We start from the raw sequence: 15,685 nt of genomic DNA, 5'->3' as shown, positions 1-15,685 counted from the left end.
GTAATGTGTTACAGACAATCTATTAAGATATACAAGAAAGAAACCATGACCGAAACATGTACCACCCATTTAAAGTCAAATCACGCTTTACTTGCAGGATTTTCATGCTATGTTATCAGACAAAAGGCCACATTTTCTCTCATTTGGCTCTTGGGTTTTTGGGTCTTTTCTACTAGTCTTAGTCCAGGGTTTTTTTTAGTCCTTATACTTTGGATCACTCTCAGAGGTGTGTCCAACTCCTTATGTGTTTGAGCATCTTCAGTGGTCTTAATATCTAGGTTTTCATTAATGTGCCTCCGGATAACCAACATTTCTGTTCATTATTTTTAGTTCCTGGCAATATCCTCAGCCTCTTAAGGGACAGCCATACATCATGTTCATCACAATCGTGCCACACATAGTGAGATGATGTGTTTTCAAATACTTTACATCATTATCTCACATTTTTGAAAAAAAATCTCCCAGACATTAGTTAATGAAAATAGTGCCCCTTTAACATGAATCCTGAATAAATTAAAGGGTATAAAGAACTGCATTTTACCTTTAAGCCTTTTTTCCCTCTTAGTCCTCTTGATCCTGCTTTTCCTCTTCTCCCCTAGAAGACAGAAGAGAATATGCCTGGAATATTAAATGTTAGAATTTTATAACTTTTTTGACAAGGGAATTGTGATCTGTTTCAAAGTGGAAGCAATTTTCAAATGGCTTTTGGATACATACCACCGTTCCTGGAATTCCTGGGTCTCCTGGATCTCCATTAATCCCATTATCACCCTTAAAATAAAAATATAAATAATGCTAACTAAAGTTGCTGTAATATGTGAGATGTTAAGTTGAGAGGAAGAGCTGTACCTTTAAGGTCAACCTATTTTTCTCTTCCACTTGCTGGATGGCCTAGAATTGTATTGTATATTTGTAACTGTCTTGGCTTCTGTCTTTGGTCATCAACTTTTCCATTTGGGTTTGCAGTCTACTTTCTGCTCAGCAACATCCTACAACACAGCTATTCCAACAACTGCTGCATGTTAACACACCATGTAACCTCGGGCAATATTCATCATCTCACAAAACAATTATATTTATTGTTTTGGGCCCCAATGTTTGAGCAGCCCTTAGCCAGCTCATTATTTGCAACTAGATTGATGTCACAAATTAACAATCCATAATTTCTTTATACACTGTCCCTAGTGCCCCACAGGCTTCCAGATGCTAACAGGCAGGGAGTCAACTGAATGACCCAAACTCCCATTGATGAAGTCCATCATTTTAACTCTTAATTCACAAGAGTGATTGCTGCCTTTATAATCACTCATATTATAATATAAACCATCAAATAGGGTTTCTTCATGTAGCTATAATAGTTTTCTCATTACATTATAGAGGCTTTTAATGGTGTTACCAAATATTTTAATTCTGTTTATATTAGTTTTATACATTTACATTTTTTACTTGTGGTATTTAAAACAATGCACTGTAACATCAGATAGTCCATTTATTCCACTTATTTTTGTAACTCATGGCTTAGGCAGTCTTTTTCATTGGTGGAATGGAGCACATGTCACACACTCGCTCCCACAGATCTCTCCACAACCAGTCCAAATGCTCTTTCTTGTTCAGCCAAGAGGAGAAGTGAGACAGTTAAGTCCCCAATTTCCTTGTTTTTATTTTGGCACACTGGGGGTGTTGTTGGGGTGGGAGAAGCTAATGGTGGTGGAAACTAGGGCGGGACCCGTTTAAGCCAGGTCAGAGCCCAGTTTTGGATGCGTCAGCATTTCCTTGAGGGAGGGGTGGGTGGTAGAAGATTCTTGCATCCGTTCCCTTTGCTGCTGATGTAAGAGAAGCAGACCAGACTGGCGGGATGACACTATACAGTGACATTCCTGCCAATTCCGTCTCTGGGTGCACATGAAGCTGGCATACATTACCTATCAGGTGTCTCACCAAATTAGGAGGGGCCAATTTCCTTGTGGCAGCCAATCAGCTGCCTTGTGGAAAGTGGCCTTCTTGGAAAAGGACCAATTCTTGACAATTCAAAGCTTATTGAGGAGGACCTGTTGGTACTTAGGCCCAAGGGCTGGTCAACTCATCCTTTTCTACCCTTCCTGGTGGACACCTCAGCTATGCAATTCTGGCATGAGAAGCTGACTATTTTACTCATAGATTCTGACTGTGGGAATTCCATATGGGCCAGGGTGCATTTGAGACCAGTGGGTGACAGTTCCGCCTTGCCATGATTACAGTGCTGGAGCGGGATCGCAGAATTTCGGAGCCTCTGCTTCTAGTCCTTCCCATCCCTGAGGTGAAATGATTGGCAATCGCAAGAAGATATAGCTAGAGGCTTAATACAACCATTGTCAATGTTCAGCTGAGCTGCAGCAGACAGATTTCTATAAGCTCAAAATTAGGGAGCCACTATTTTCTGAACCAGGCACACAACAGTTTTGCAAGGTACTTTTGCGTAAGTGCATAAAGGTTTGACTTTTGCACCTTTGCTGAATTCATCTTTAAAATGTATCACTGACAGATGAAAGGCGGAAAAATGCCACAAAGCTTTGATGAACATTGCAATAAAATAAAATAATCTGAGCTACTCAGTAACTGATCAGTGGAATTTAGAAGACTCTCCCTTTGACTTCCTTTGGATTACCTCAGATTTAGTCACATTCCTTTCATGGCGTTTTATTTTATTGGGGGCATTTAGTGCCCCGCCATCTGGAGAGGCCAAGCAGAGGTTATCCCACAGGTGATATATCTCTAGTGGAAGTCCAATAAATTATGAAGTGTATGTAAAATGCAGACATTTATGAGTCTTGTGCAGAGCAATGCATTGTAATGAATGTTGAAACTGAACCAGCACCAACTCTTGTAAATCTGCACATTCCTTCACTAACTCACTGGTGTAAGGTACCTCTTTGAGAAGGTAATATTGCCCGAGAGGTCTTGTTAAAATGAAAGGTGTTCATCATCAGGCATTAATTAATACAGTCATTCTCTGCATTTACTTCACCTTTTCTCCTTGGAGCCCCATTCTGCCTTCAGAACCTTGATGGCCTCTTGGACCCTAAAGATGTAAACATGTCACATGAACCATTTTGTAGAGTAGAGGTTTGTGTATTTGTAGTTAATGTTTCAAACAATAATATTTACCATTCTGCCTGGTTGTCCAACCTCACCCTGTGGCCCTTGCTCTCCAAGAGGACCCTAATAATAAAGCAATATATTTCCAAATGTAAATTCACAATAAAGGGAGGAGCAATAATGCAAAATGAAATGAGATGTCACCTCCCCCTCCCCCCTTTTCAGCCATTCTTAGGCTAAAAATGTCAACGTTGTTACCAACCTCCATCCCTGGTTGTCCTGCGGGGCCTGTATCTTCAGCTGGTCCATCTGGTCCCTGAAAATATGAATTTCCTTGTTTAATCATGGCAGATTTTTGATTCCTATTGAAACTAAATTGACATTATCAGATAAGAGAAAGCTAGATAAACATGTGTCGGAGAAAGATATAAAAGGTTATGCTGAGAGGGTGAGATGAAGAGGGGTGGGAGGAGGCGCATAAACATTTGCATGGAAAGGTAGGGCCGAATGACCTGTTTCTGTGCTGTACATTCTATGTAATTCTATGCAATTATTTTTGCTTAAGGAACAGAATACAATACTAAACACTGTACTTTGCAAATTTTTCATGTCAAGTTGATTGCATATCTGATCAAATGGGTTGAACACACTAGAATTGATTGTGTAGCCAATCATGCTCTTCGCTCAAACGATTATAAATTATGGCAAAAAAGAAGTAAAAAGAAATCGAAGGGTGACGTCACAGCCAAGGGGGTAAGTGATTGGCTGGTGATTGGTGAGTAGTTTTTCTTCTTTTTCTTTTCCTTTATCAGTAGGTATCCTTTGCCAAATTAAGTTAATTTAAGGGATAAGTCATGGCAGGAGGGCCCAAACCTGTGTCATGCTCCTCCTGTGCTATGTGGGAACTCAGGGACGCTTCCAGTTTCCCTGACGACTACATGTGCAGGAAGTGTATCCTGCTGCAACACCTGACAGACCGCATTGCGGCACTGGAGCTGCGCATGGATTCACTCTGGAGCATCCGCGATGCTGAGGATATCGTGAATAGCACGTTTAATGAGTTGGTCACACCGCAGCCAAAGGTTAATCAGGTAGATAGAGACTTGGTGACCATCAGAAAGAGCAATGGGAAGGAAGGTAGTGCAGGGGTCCCCTGCGGTCATCCCCCTCTAAAACAGATACACCGCCTTGAGTGCTGTTGGGAGGGATGACTCACCAGGGGAGGGCAGCAGCAGCCAAGTTCAGGCACTGTGGGTAACTCTGCTGCACAGGAGGGCAGGAAAAAGAGTGGGAGAGCTATAGCGGTAGGGGATCCTAGTGTAAGGGGAATAGATAGACATTTCTGTCGCCGCAATCGAGACTCCAGGATGGTATGTTGCCTCCCTGGTGCAAGGGTCAAGCACGTCTCGAAGCTGCTGCAGGATATTTTGGAGGGGGTGGGTGAACAGCCAGTTGTGGTGGTGCATATAGGTACCAACGATATAGGTAAAAAACAGGATGAGGTCCTCCTACAAACTGTATTTAGGGAGCTAGGAGTTAAATTAAAAAGTAGGACCTCAAAGGTAGTAATCTCAGGATTGCTACCAATGCCACGTGCTAGTCAGAGTAGGAATTGCAGGAAAGCTAAGATGAATACGTGGCTTGAGGAATAGTGCAAGAGGGAGGGATTCAAATTCCTGGGACATTGCAGCCGGTTCTGGGGGACCAGTACAAACCGGATGGTCTGCACCTGGGCAGGACCAGAACCAATGTCCTAGGGTGAGTGTTTGCTAGTGCTGTTGGGGAGGGGTTAAACTAATATGGCAGGGGGGATGGGAACCTATGTAGGGAGACAGAGGGAAGTAGAATGGGGGCAGAAGCAAAAGATAGAAAGAAGAAAAGTAAAAGTGGAGGGCAGAGAAACCCAAGGCAAAAAGCAAAAAGGGCCACATTACAGCAAAATTCTAAAGGGGCAACGTGTGTTAAAAAGACAAGTCTGAATGCTCTGTGCCTCAATGCGAAGAGTATTCGTAATAAGGTGGACGAATTAACTGCGCAGGCAGCTATTAACAAATATGTTATAATTGGCAGAACAGAGACATGGCTCCAGGGTGACCAAGGCTGGGAACTCAACATCCAGGGGTATTCAACATTCAGGAAGGATAGACAGAAAGGAAAATGAGGTGGGGTAGCGTTGCTGGTTAAAGAGAAAATTAACACACTCGTAAGGAAAGACATTAGCTTGGATGATGTGGAATCTGTATGGGTAGAGCTGTGAAATACCAAATGGCAGAAACCCTTGTGGGAGTTGTGTACAGACCGTAACACCAAACAGTAGTAGTGAGGTTGGGGACAGCATCAAACAAGCAATTAGGGATGCATGCAATAAGGGTGCAGCAGTTATCATGGGCGACTTTAGTCTACATATTGATTGGGCTAACCAAACTGGTAGCAATACGGTGGTGGAGGATTTCCTGGAGTGTATTAAGGATGATTTTCTAGACCAATATGTCAAGGAACCAACTAGAGGGCTGGCCATCCTAGATTGGGTGATGTGTAATGAGAAAGGACTAATTAGCAATCTTGTTGTGCGAGGCCCCTTGGGAAAGAGTGACCATAATATGGTAGAATTCTTTATTAAGATGGAGAGTGACATAGTTAATTCAGAGACTAGGGTCCTGAACTTAGGGAAAGGTAACTTCGATGGTATGAGACGTGAATTGGCTAGAATAGACTGGCGAATGATACTTAAAGTGTTGATGGTGGATAGGCAATGGAAAACATTTAACGATCACATGAATGAACTTCAACAATTGTACATCCTGGTCTGGACTAAAAATAAAACAGAGATGCTGGCTCAACTGTGGCTCACAGGATAGTGTTAAATCCAAGGTAGAGGCATATAAATTGGCCAGAAAAAGCAGCAAACCTGAGGACTGGGAGAAATTTAGAATTCAGCAGAGAAGGACAAAGGGTTTAATTGGGAGGTGGAAAATAGAATATGAGTGGAAGCTTGCTGGGAATATAAAAACTGACTGCAAAAGCTTCTATAGAGATATGAAGAGAAAAAGATTACTGAAGACAAAGGTGAATTTATAATGGGGAACAAAGAAATGACAGACCAATTGAACAAATATTTTGGTTCTGAAGACGCAAATAACCTTCCGGAAATACTATGGGACAGAGGGTCTAGTGAGAAGGAGGAACTGAAGGAAATCCTTATTAATCAGGAAATTGTGTTAGGGAAATTGATGGGATTGAAAGCTGATAAATCCCAGGGCCTGATAGTCTGGATCCCAGAGTACTGAAGGAAGTGGCCCTAGAAATAGTGGATACATTGGTGATCATTTTCCAACAGTATCGACTCTGGATCAGTTCCTATGGACTGGAGGGTAGCTAATGTAACACCACTTTTTAAAAAAGGAGGGAGAGAGAAAGCAGGTAATTATGGACTGGGAGCCTGACATCAGTGGTGGGGAAAATGTTGGAATCAATTATTAAAGATGAAATAGCAGTGCATTTGGAAAGCAGTGACAGGATCGGTCCAAGTCAGCATGGATTTATGAAAGGGAAATCATGCTTAACAAATCTTCTAGAATTTTTTGAGGATGTAACTAGTAGAGTGGACAGGGGAGAACCAATGGATGTGGTGTATTTGGACTTTCAAAAGGCTTTTGACAAGGTCCCACACAAGAAATTGGTGTGCAAAATTAAAGCACATGGTATTGGGAGTAATGTTTTGAGTAAAGTATTTGTTCAATTGGTCTGTCATTTCTTTGTTCCCCATTATAAATTCACCTGATTCTGACTGCAAGGGACCTACGTTTGTCTTCAGTAATCTGTTTCTCTTCATATCTCTATAGAAGCTTTTGCAGTCAGTTTTTATGTGAATAGAGAACTGGTTGGCAGACAGGAAGCAAAGTGTAGGGATAAACGGGTCCTTTTCAGAATGGCAGGCAGTGACTAGTGGAGTGCCGCAGGGCTCAGTGCTGGGACCCCAGCTATTTACAATACATATCAATGATTTAGATGAAGGAATTGAGTGTAATATTTCCAAGTTTTCAGATGACACTAAGCTGGGTGGCGGTGTGAGCTGTGAGGCTGCAGGGTGACTTGGATAGGTTAGGTGAGTGGGCAAATGCATGGCAGATGCAGTATAATGTGGATAAATGTGAGGTTATCCACTTTGGTGGCAAAAACACGAGGGCAGAATATTATCTGAATGGCGGCAGATTAGGAAAAGGGGAGGTGCAACGAGACCTGGGTGTCATGGTACATCAGTCACTGAAAGTTGGCATGTAGGTATAGCAGGTGCTGAAGGCGGCAAATGGCATGTTGGTCTTCATAGCTAGGGGATTTGAGTATAAGAGCAAGGCGGTCTTACTGCAGTTGTACAGGGCCTTGGTGAGGCCTCACCTGGAATATTGTGTTCAGTTTTGTTCTCCTAATCTGAGGAAGGACGTTCTTGCTATTGAGGGAGTGCAACAAAGATTCACCAGACTGATTCCCGGGATGGCAGGACTGACATATGAGGAGAAACTGGATCGACTGGGCCTGTATTCACTGGCGTTTAGAAGGATGAGAGGGAATCTCATAGAAACATATAAAATACTGACAGGACTGGACAGGATAGATTCAGGAAGAATGTTCCCGATGTTGGGAATGTCCAGAACCAGGGGACACAGTCTAAGGATAAGGGGTAAGCCATTTAGGACCGAGATGAGGAGAAATTTCTTCACTCAGAGAGTTGTTACCCTATGGAATTCTTTACCGCAGAGAGTTGTTGATGCCAATTCGTTGGACATATTCAAGAGGGAGTTAGATATGGCTCTTACGGCTAAAGGGATCAAGGATATGGAGAGAAAGCAGGTAAGGGGTACTGAGGTGAATGATCAGCCATGATCTTATTGAATGTTGGTGCAGTCTCGAAGGGCCGAATGGCCTACTCCTGCAACTATTTTCTATGTTTCTATGTTTCTATTCAGTACAGAGGTACAATAAAATAATTGCATTTATTCTGAAAAACTGATGTATTTTGTCTAAGTTAGGAAGGATGTCAAGGCCATGGAGAGGGTGTAGAAGAGATTCACTAAGATGGACACAGGATGAGAGGCTTTAGGTATAAGGAGACACTGGAAAATCTGGCCCCTTTTTATTAAAGAATACAAATTTAGGAAGAGAACTAATAGATGCATTCAATATTGTGAGAAGCTTTAACAAAATAAATTGTGAAAAACGATTCCCACTCGTCAGTAAGTCAATAACTAGAGTGTTTCAATTTAAGATCATCATTTAGAAAATGAAGGGAATCTTGTAAGATTTGGATCACAGATCACACGCAGATCACCCAAAAGGGTCTTAGGAGTCAGGTCATTACCCAAAAAGGTCTTAGGAGTCATAGGTCGTTTTATTAAGGAGCAATAGTTCAAATATAATCCAATACAACACGCAATCAGAAAAGACGTATAGCCATACGACCGTGACAAGCAGCTGGTATCGGCCCCGATCGGACGACTGGTTTGCGCGAACAGCTCTTCCCTCCACCGTCTGTGCTAAAAGCTCTTTAGTTATATCTTTTATTCTCATTTTAGGAGTGGGCCTGGGGTAGAATATGGACAGAACTATCTAACCTGTAAGGGTTCTTCCTAAACCAAGGGGTATGTCGAGGTCTTTGTCTCAACTTTCAGCCGTCCCATGAGATCATTCCTTTGCTTATCTCTTGTTTGGACCTCTGGTTACCTTCTCTTGCACAGTTTGTTTATCACAAGGCTCCTTGTTCGACCTCTTATGGAGGCCTGTTTCTGCATTATCCCTTGTAACTGAGCTCTTAGTACAACTCCTTATCTGATATAACTGGAATCCTTCTGTGTCAACAACTTATATTGGCTGCCAAGCTAGGCAAACCCATGACCTTTTACAATACCATTATGTCTTTTACAATTCTCAATTTCTTACAATCTTAAGAGAAATGTTTTTACACTGATGGTTATTGTCCAGTAGTAGTGTTGCTGTAACTGATGCCGAAAAAAATTGTGTAAAAGATTAAGCTTAAGACTTGCCCAATCTTGAGAATCCTAGGCTGTGACAAATTTTTAAAAAGTAATGCTTCAATCTTCAAAATGGATGGTGGAACCAGGAAGGAGATTAAATCAGAGTTTAGAATATTAGGCAGAAACAAAGTAAAATTGAAATAATTAACATGGGACAAAGAAACAGAACAGAGACAAAGCAAGAGTAAGAGGAAATAGGGATTATAGGATGAGCAGAAATAAAGCATTTATACTTTATTTATATAGCTATTTGATTTATAGACATGTAATTACAATAATAACAATATCCTGACAGTTGAATAGCTTTAATGCTGTAATATCCAGGGTTTGTTTCAACATTACAGCATGCGTAGTGCAGACTCGGAAAATAGTCTCAGCCCAGGGACATTGGTATTTCCCTGCATTTTCTGGCAGTTTAAGGGTTAAAAGATGTAGCAAATCCACAGAATCTAATTAAACATCAAAAAACAAGAATTGCACTCCAGTAATATGTTCGTTTAACCAAAGTAGTAAGATCTAAAACCAAGTGAAGGTTTTAAATAAAAAGATCATCACTTCAATAATTTCCGTGAAGTGATTATCTTCTGTCATGTCCGAGTAAAGCAAGATACTCACCATGGGTCCTGTATCTCCCTCGTGGCCTCTTTCACCCTTCATTCCCTGAAGTCCAATTTCACCCTTAGGTCCCAGTAAACCTTTGGTTCCCACAAGACCTAGTGGACCCTGGATCAGATAATAAGTCAACAGGTTTGTAAGAAATTGTAGGAAAGCAGTTATTTTGCAACAATATATTAGTACCACATCCATGTTACATTTCCCAAAGTGATATATGATTTGCAGTTCAAACATGAGTGAATAAGATTCACATATAAACAATTATTAATTCCAGTGCAACACACATATTTAGGTCCATATATTTGGAAAGTATGGGATCCACATTAAAACAAATGTTTCAGTTTAAAACAGCTCATATAATTGATCCTGTAATTGGTAATATACAACTTTCAGAATGAAGAAGTTTAACTCTGCTGCACAAAGGAATCACAGAGGAGGAAGTGAACCTTGTTTTGCCTGTTCTACATGTGCAATGAGCCCCAATTTTGGGGACCAACATTGTGCGCCCCAAGGACGTCTCATAAATGCCAACTAGAAATTGGGTTGGACCATTTTCAAGGTGTCCAGGGCGGCTCTTTAAAACAGGCATTAGGCCCCTTACATATGGTAATGAGGGCCTAACATCTGTTTTAGGACCCCTCAGGGAAATTGGACTGCCTTGAGCAGACCTCGGGCCTGTTCTGCTCAGGTTTTACAGGCGTGGATAAGAACATAAGACCTTAAGAAATAGGAACAGGAGTAGGACAAATGGCCCCTCGAGCCTGCTCCGTCATTCAATAAGATCATGGCAGATCTGATCATGGACTCAGCTCCACTTCCCCGCACGTTCCCCATAACCCCTTATTGTTTGAGAAACTGTCTATTTCTGTCTTAAGTTCATTCAATGTCCCAGCTTCCACAGCTCTCTAAGGCAGCAAATTCCACAGATTTACAACCCTCAGAGAAGAAATTTCTCCTCACCTCTGTTTTAAATGGGCAGCCCTCTAGTTCTAGTCTCCCCCATCAGTGAAAACATCCTCTCTGCATCCCCTCATAATCTTATACGTTTCAATAAGATCACCTCACATTCTTCTGAATTCCAATGAGTAGAGGTCCAACCTACTCAACCTTTCCTCATAAGTCAACCCCCTCATCCTTGGAATCAACCTAGTGAATATTCTCTGAACTGCCTCCAAAGCAAGTGTATCCTTTCGTAAATATGGAAACCAAAACTGCACGCAGTATTCCAGGTGTGGCCTCACCAATACCTTGTATAGCTGTAGCAAGTACTCCATCCCCTTTGCAATAAAGGCCAAGATACCATTGAGCTTCCAGATCACTTGCTGTACCTGCATACTATCCTTTTGTGTTTCATGCACAAGTACCCCCAGGTCCCGCTGTACTGCGGCACTTTGCAATCTTTCTCCATTTAAACAATAACTTGCTCTTTGATTTTTTCTGCCAAAGTGCATGACCTCACACTTTCCAACATTATACTCCATCTGCCAAATTGTTGCCCACTCACTTAGCCTGCCTATGTCCTTTTGCAGATTTTTTGTGTCCTCCCACATATTGCTTTTCCTCCCATCTTTGTATTGTCAGCAAACTTGGCTACGTTACACTCAGCCCCTTCTTCCAAGACGCTAATATAGATTGTAAATAGTTGGGGTCTATGCGGCCTAGCAAACGATTGCACCAAAAAGTAAGCAATTTTATTTTAATGCAGGTGGCTCCGACAGGTACAGGACTGCTCCTCTTGGCACCACTGATGGTCACAATAAGACCCCTCCCTCTCTCCCGACACTCAGCTGAGGGCTGTTGCAAGCAACCCAAAATTTGGTTTCGGAGATCGGCAAGCTGCCAAACTTTTTAAAAAGAGGTCTGAGGCCTAATTTTAGGCTGAACTCGGGCTCTCTGGCAAGTGCATGCGCTGCTTGTGTAGTGCCAATTCTGGGCCCCAAAATGGGCATCTTTTACGAAAATAAAATGAATGAAAATGAACTGCTTCAGCAACTGTTCAACTTCAGATGCATTTTCACTTTCCTAATGACAATGAATACTTACAGCGGTTCCAGGATTGCCAAGATCTCCAATTTGTCCTTTTTCACCGGGTAACCCCTAGTGATTTAAAAAAAACTTTAGACTCATGACACAGTTTGAGCTATCTCCTGGTTTTACTTTAAAAAAACCCAATTCACTTCATATAATGTGAGCAAACAATAAACACGTTATCTAACTGAAGCGTGATCACTTATATATGGAAACAATATTTGAAGACCTACTCTGTCACACTTCATTACTAGAACATACCTGGGGCAGGTGCTGCCTCGAAGCAAAAAACAAATGGCATTTCAATTTCAGTGAAAGTGACAGGTTATACCACAGGTCAGTAATTCTTCTTCTCAAGCTGTCACAGCAGCATAATCCATAAATCAGTCGAGACAAAACTATTAGTTTCCTATGATAGCATCTCACAGAAAGTTTTCCTCCACTCTCCACATCCTCACGCCCCCTGGTGCCAAACAGGAGCAGTGCACCTGTAGTATGCTGCTCCTCATCCTTGCCCCAGGGAATGCTCAGTTTCTCCAAATGCAAAGGTCAGGAAAAAGGAGCATAGGAGAGCCAGATAGCCCGGGTCCTGCCCCTTTAATGCTGCACTGGGATCCCATTGGTTTTCTGCGCTGAGCCAATTAAATGGCCCTACCAACGAAGAGAGTAGGGCCAATCAGGGGCAGCTACAGGCTTCACAGGTCTGCAGCTGCTTCTCGGGGCTTGGAGATCAGCACTTTCTGGCTGCTGGTGGAGATCTGCAGATCCCAACTGCATTTGAAAATCCTGCATGGGTTAGGAATGGTCGTCCAGTTCTCACCTGCCATTCTTCAGCCATGCCCCAGAATCCTGCAGATACTCCATGTTGACTGAACATTCCCGATAGTGCCCAGCAATCAAAGAGACTAGGGAATGAGGCAGGAAGCAGGGAACACCAGTCCCAGCTCAGAGAATCGCTCTCTCAGGCCTGCACCCTCTGCAGGTAAAGGCTTAGCTAAGCCCTATCCCACCCCAGGAGAGCCCCAGAAATCCTGGAGATGCATGATGGAGGTCAGGAGAGAATATGGAGGGAAAGCAGGAATGGGGTACTAAAGTTGCATGATCAGCCATGATCATATTGAATGGTGGTGCAGGCTCAAAGGGCCGAATGGCCTACTCCTGCACCTATTTTCTATGTTTCTAAAGGTGCAGGACCCGGGCCGTCTGAGTCTCTGCTCCTTTTCCCTAACCTCTGCATCTGAGGGAACTGAGTATTCCCGGGGGCATGAAGATGAGGAAAAGCAACCTTTGCACTGTGTCCTGCACTTCTGAAAGCTTTTTTAAAATTGACAAATCTAGGCAAAAGGTCAAGAACCAAAGTACAGGACATGACCAAGTTTGTAAATAACCAGAAGAGAACATAAATTTAGGAGTTGTGATTCAATTATGCAAATCTTGGGCATTAGGTTGTAAGAGGAAGGGAACACAGGAGGAGCTAAGAGAAGGAACAATTTAGACGAGATGAGTGCAGTGAGTCTTAATTCCAACCAAGTGGAGTTACAGGGAGAAGAACATATAGGGCAAGCTGCATTGCTCAGTTGATTTGTGTACAAGAGGCTGCATTGAGACGGCCTGAGGCTCAGGCAGTTCTGACCATTATAAACCAGTACAGCATTCTACAACATAGCAGGAATCTTTCAAAGTGACAAATGCTTTGAAGATAGCATCTCAAATATGCTGTCCAACATATTCTTCTTCCTCTCTATGGGGCCAAGTTTCGGCCTGAGTTGCTCCTGTTTTTTTGGAGCAATTGGTTTAGAATGGAATATCTTAGAAATTGCAATTCTCGGCATTTAGTTTGCTCCAGTTCTAGTCAGTTAGAACAGTTTCAGTTTGGAACAGATTTTTTTTTTCAAAAGGGGGCAAGTCCGGCCACTTACGCCCGTTTTGAAAGTTTAGGCAGTGAAATCTTACTCCAAACTAACTTAGAATGGAGTAAGTGTAGATTTTTGTATGCTCAGAAAAACCTTGCCGACACTTAGAAAATCAGGCATTGGTTACAAATCAGGCGTAGGTTACTGGGGGAGTGGGTTTAAAGGGAAATTTACAAACATTAAACACTTCAGTTTTACAAATAAAGAGCCATCATCAATAATAAATGATAAATACATCAATAAATCAACCAATAAATCAATCAAAAAAATTAATAAAAATGATAAAAAATTTAAAAATCAATAAATAAAACATTTTCTACTTACCGACTGCAGCATCGGGAGTCCTCCAACAGCGTGCTGGGACGGCCCCCGCCACACCAAGTGTGTCTCTGTCAGTGTCTCTATCTCTCTGTCTGCCTGTGTATGTCTCTCTCACTCTCTGTCTGTGTTTCTGACAGCGAGGGGAGGGAGAGGAGGGAGGCGGGAGGGGGCGGGGAGAGAGTGGGGGGGGGGAGAGGGAGAGAGTGGGGGGAAGGGGGAGGAGGGGGAGGAGGGAGAGGAGGGAGAGAAGGGGGGAGGAGGGAGGGGGGGAGAGAGAGAAGGGAGGGAGAGAAGGGAGGGGGAAAGGGAAGGAGGAAGGGAACGGGGGGAGGGGGGCGTGTCCGGGGGTGGGGGGGGGGGGTCGGGTCGGGTCCAGGGGCGGAGGGGGGAGGTCGGGTGCGGGGGGGGGGGTGGGGGGAGAGGTCGGGTGCGTGGGCGGCGGGGGAGCGGGAGTCGAGTCGGGTCGGGTCCGGGGGGCAGAGGGGGGAGATCGGGTGCGGGGGTCGGGTCCGGGGGCGGCAGGTCGGGTGCGGGGGGAGGGTCCGGGTGCGGGGGGAGTTCGGGTGCGGGGGCGGCAGGGGGGGAGGTCGGGTCCGGGGGGCAGAGGGGGGAGATCGAATGCGGGGGTCGGGTCCGGGGGCGGAGGTGGGAGTGGGAGTCGGGTCAGGTCAGGTCGGGTCCGGGGGCGGAGGGGTGAGCGGGGGTCGGGTCTGGTCCGGGGGCGGGGTGGGGGGGGGAGCGGGAGTCGAGTCGGGTCGGGTCCGGGTGGGTTGGGGGGAACGGGAGTCGAGTCGGGTCAGGTCAGGTCGGGTCCGGGGGCGGGGGGGAGTTGGATCGGGTCGGGAGGAAGCAGGAGCTGGGCGAGGGAGGTGCAGCCTGATCCACGCAGCCCCAGTGAGGACATTCGACTGTTTTCAGCGCAGGGACCTGGCTCCGCCCCCCCCACAGCTCGTGCTGCACCGCGCCCAGCTCCAGAGGACCTGCAGGGAGCCGGAGAATAGGTGAGTATTTTTTAGGCGCACTTTCTGGCGCGAAAAACGGGCGTCCAGGTCGGGGCTGTGCTGTTCTAGGCGTGGCCCGAAACTTGGGCCCGTAGTCTCTACTTTATTGAAATTAGATTCATTGTACCAACTCCTAATCCAAGATGTTCCTGCCCAGCACCCAAAAACTGTGGATTTCCACAAATGTGCAATGTCCATAAAAGTAATTCGACAGTAATTTGCAATTGTGCTGCATGCCAATTGAGAAAAAATCGAAAGCACTCGCTCCAACTATGAAGAATGTATTACTAAACCTTTTTGTGAACTAAGCATTGGACTAAAACAATGAGTTTAGTTACAACACGTGTCTATTCCTCCCAACCTCAGGTCCGATATCACCCACTGGTCCGGGTATTCCGACAGGTCCCGATTCACCCTGGTAACAAAAACATAGAATAAATGAGTGGATAAACAGAATTGAAAACATTTTTAAGCCTACAGCTATTATTGATGGTATCTTAAAATCGGTATGCGAGGTCAGTGTTTCATCTAAAACGGTCATCGTACCCCCAAAGTTGAACCCAGTATATTGATGTAGTACCAGTTATGCATGTAAGTCTCACTGCGATAGGAGCTTTCAATGTCAAGGGTGTCACATATTGCCTGTCACACTCACCCAATCTGGCATCCCACACAGAAGAAGTGATTGTACTGATAAGGTTTC

General features: G+C 44.0%; 1 protein-coding gene across 1 annotated transcript in view; it reads right to left on the bottom strand.

Moving 5' to 3' along the window:
• LOC139232508 (collagen alpha-1(II) chain-like) overlaps positions 1 to 15,322 on the bottom strand; it is a 53,476-nt gene extending 38,154 nt beyond the window's left edge. Inside the window, exons 1-8 of the mRNA XM_070862826.1 lie at positions 15,276 to 15,322; positions 11,763 to 11,816; positions 9,720 to 9,827; positions 3,338 to 3,391; positions 3,145 to 3,198; positions 3,005 to 3,058; positions 718 to 771; positions 542 to 595 (exon numbers count right to left, since the gene is read on the bottom strand). Coding sequence (XP_070718927.1) covers positions 542 to 595; positions 718 to 771; positions 3,005 to 3,058; positions 3,145 to 3,198; positions 3,338 to 3,391; positions 9,720 to 9,761 — 312 coding nt within the window. The 5' untranslated portion in view covers positions 9,762 to 9,827; positions 11,763 to 11,816; positions 15,276 to 15,322. The remainder of the gene's footprint in view (positions 1 to 541; positions 596 to 717; positions 772 to 3,004; positions 3,059 to 3,144; positions 3,199 to 3,337; positions 3,392 to 9,719; positions 9,828 to 11,762; positions 11,817 to 15,275) is intronic.
• Between the last annotated feature and the right edge of the window lie 363 nt (positions 15,323 to 15,685).

This window comes from Pristiophorus japonicus, chromosome 20 (assembly GCF_044704955.1).
Source record: "Pristiophorus japonicus isolate sPriJap1 chromosome 20, sPriJap1.hap1, whole genome shotgun sequence".
Classification (NCBI taxonomy): domain Eukaryota; kingdom Metazoa; phylum Chordata; class Chondrichthyes; family Pristiophoridae; genus Pristiophorus; species Pristiophorus japonicus.
This window is presented reverse-complemented; position numbering and strand designations above follow the sequence as displayed.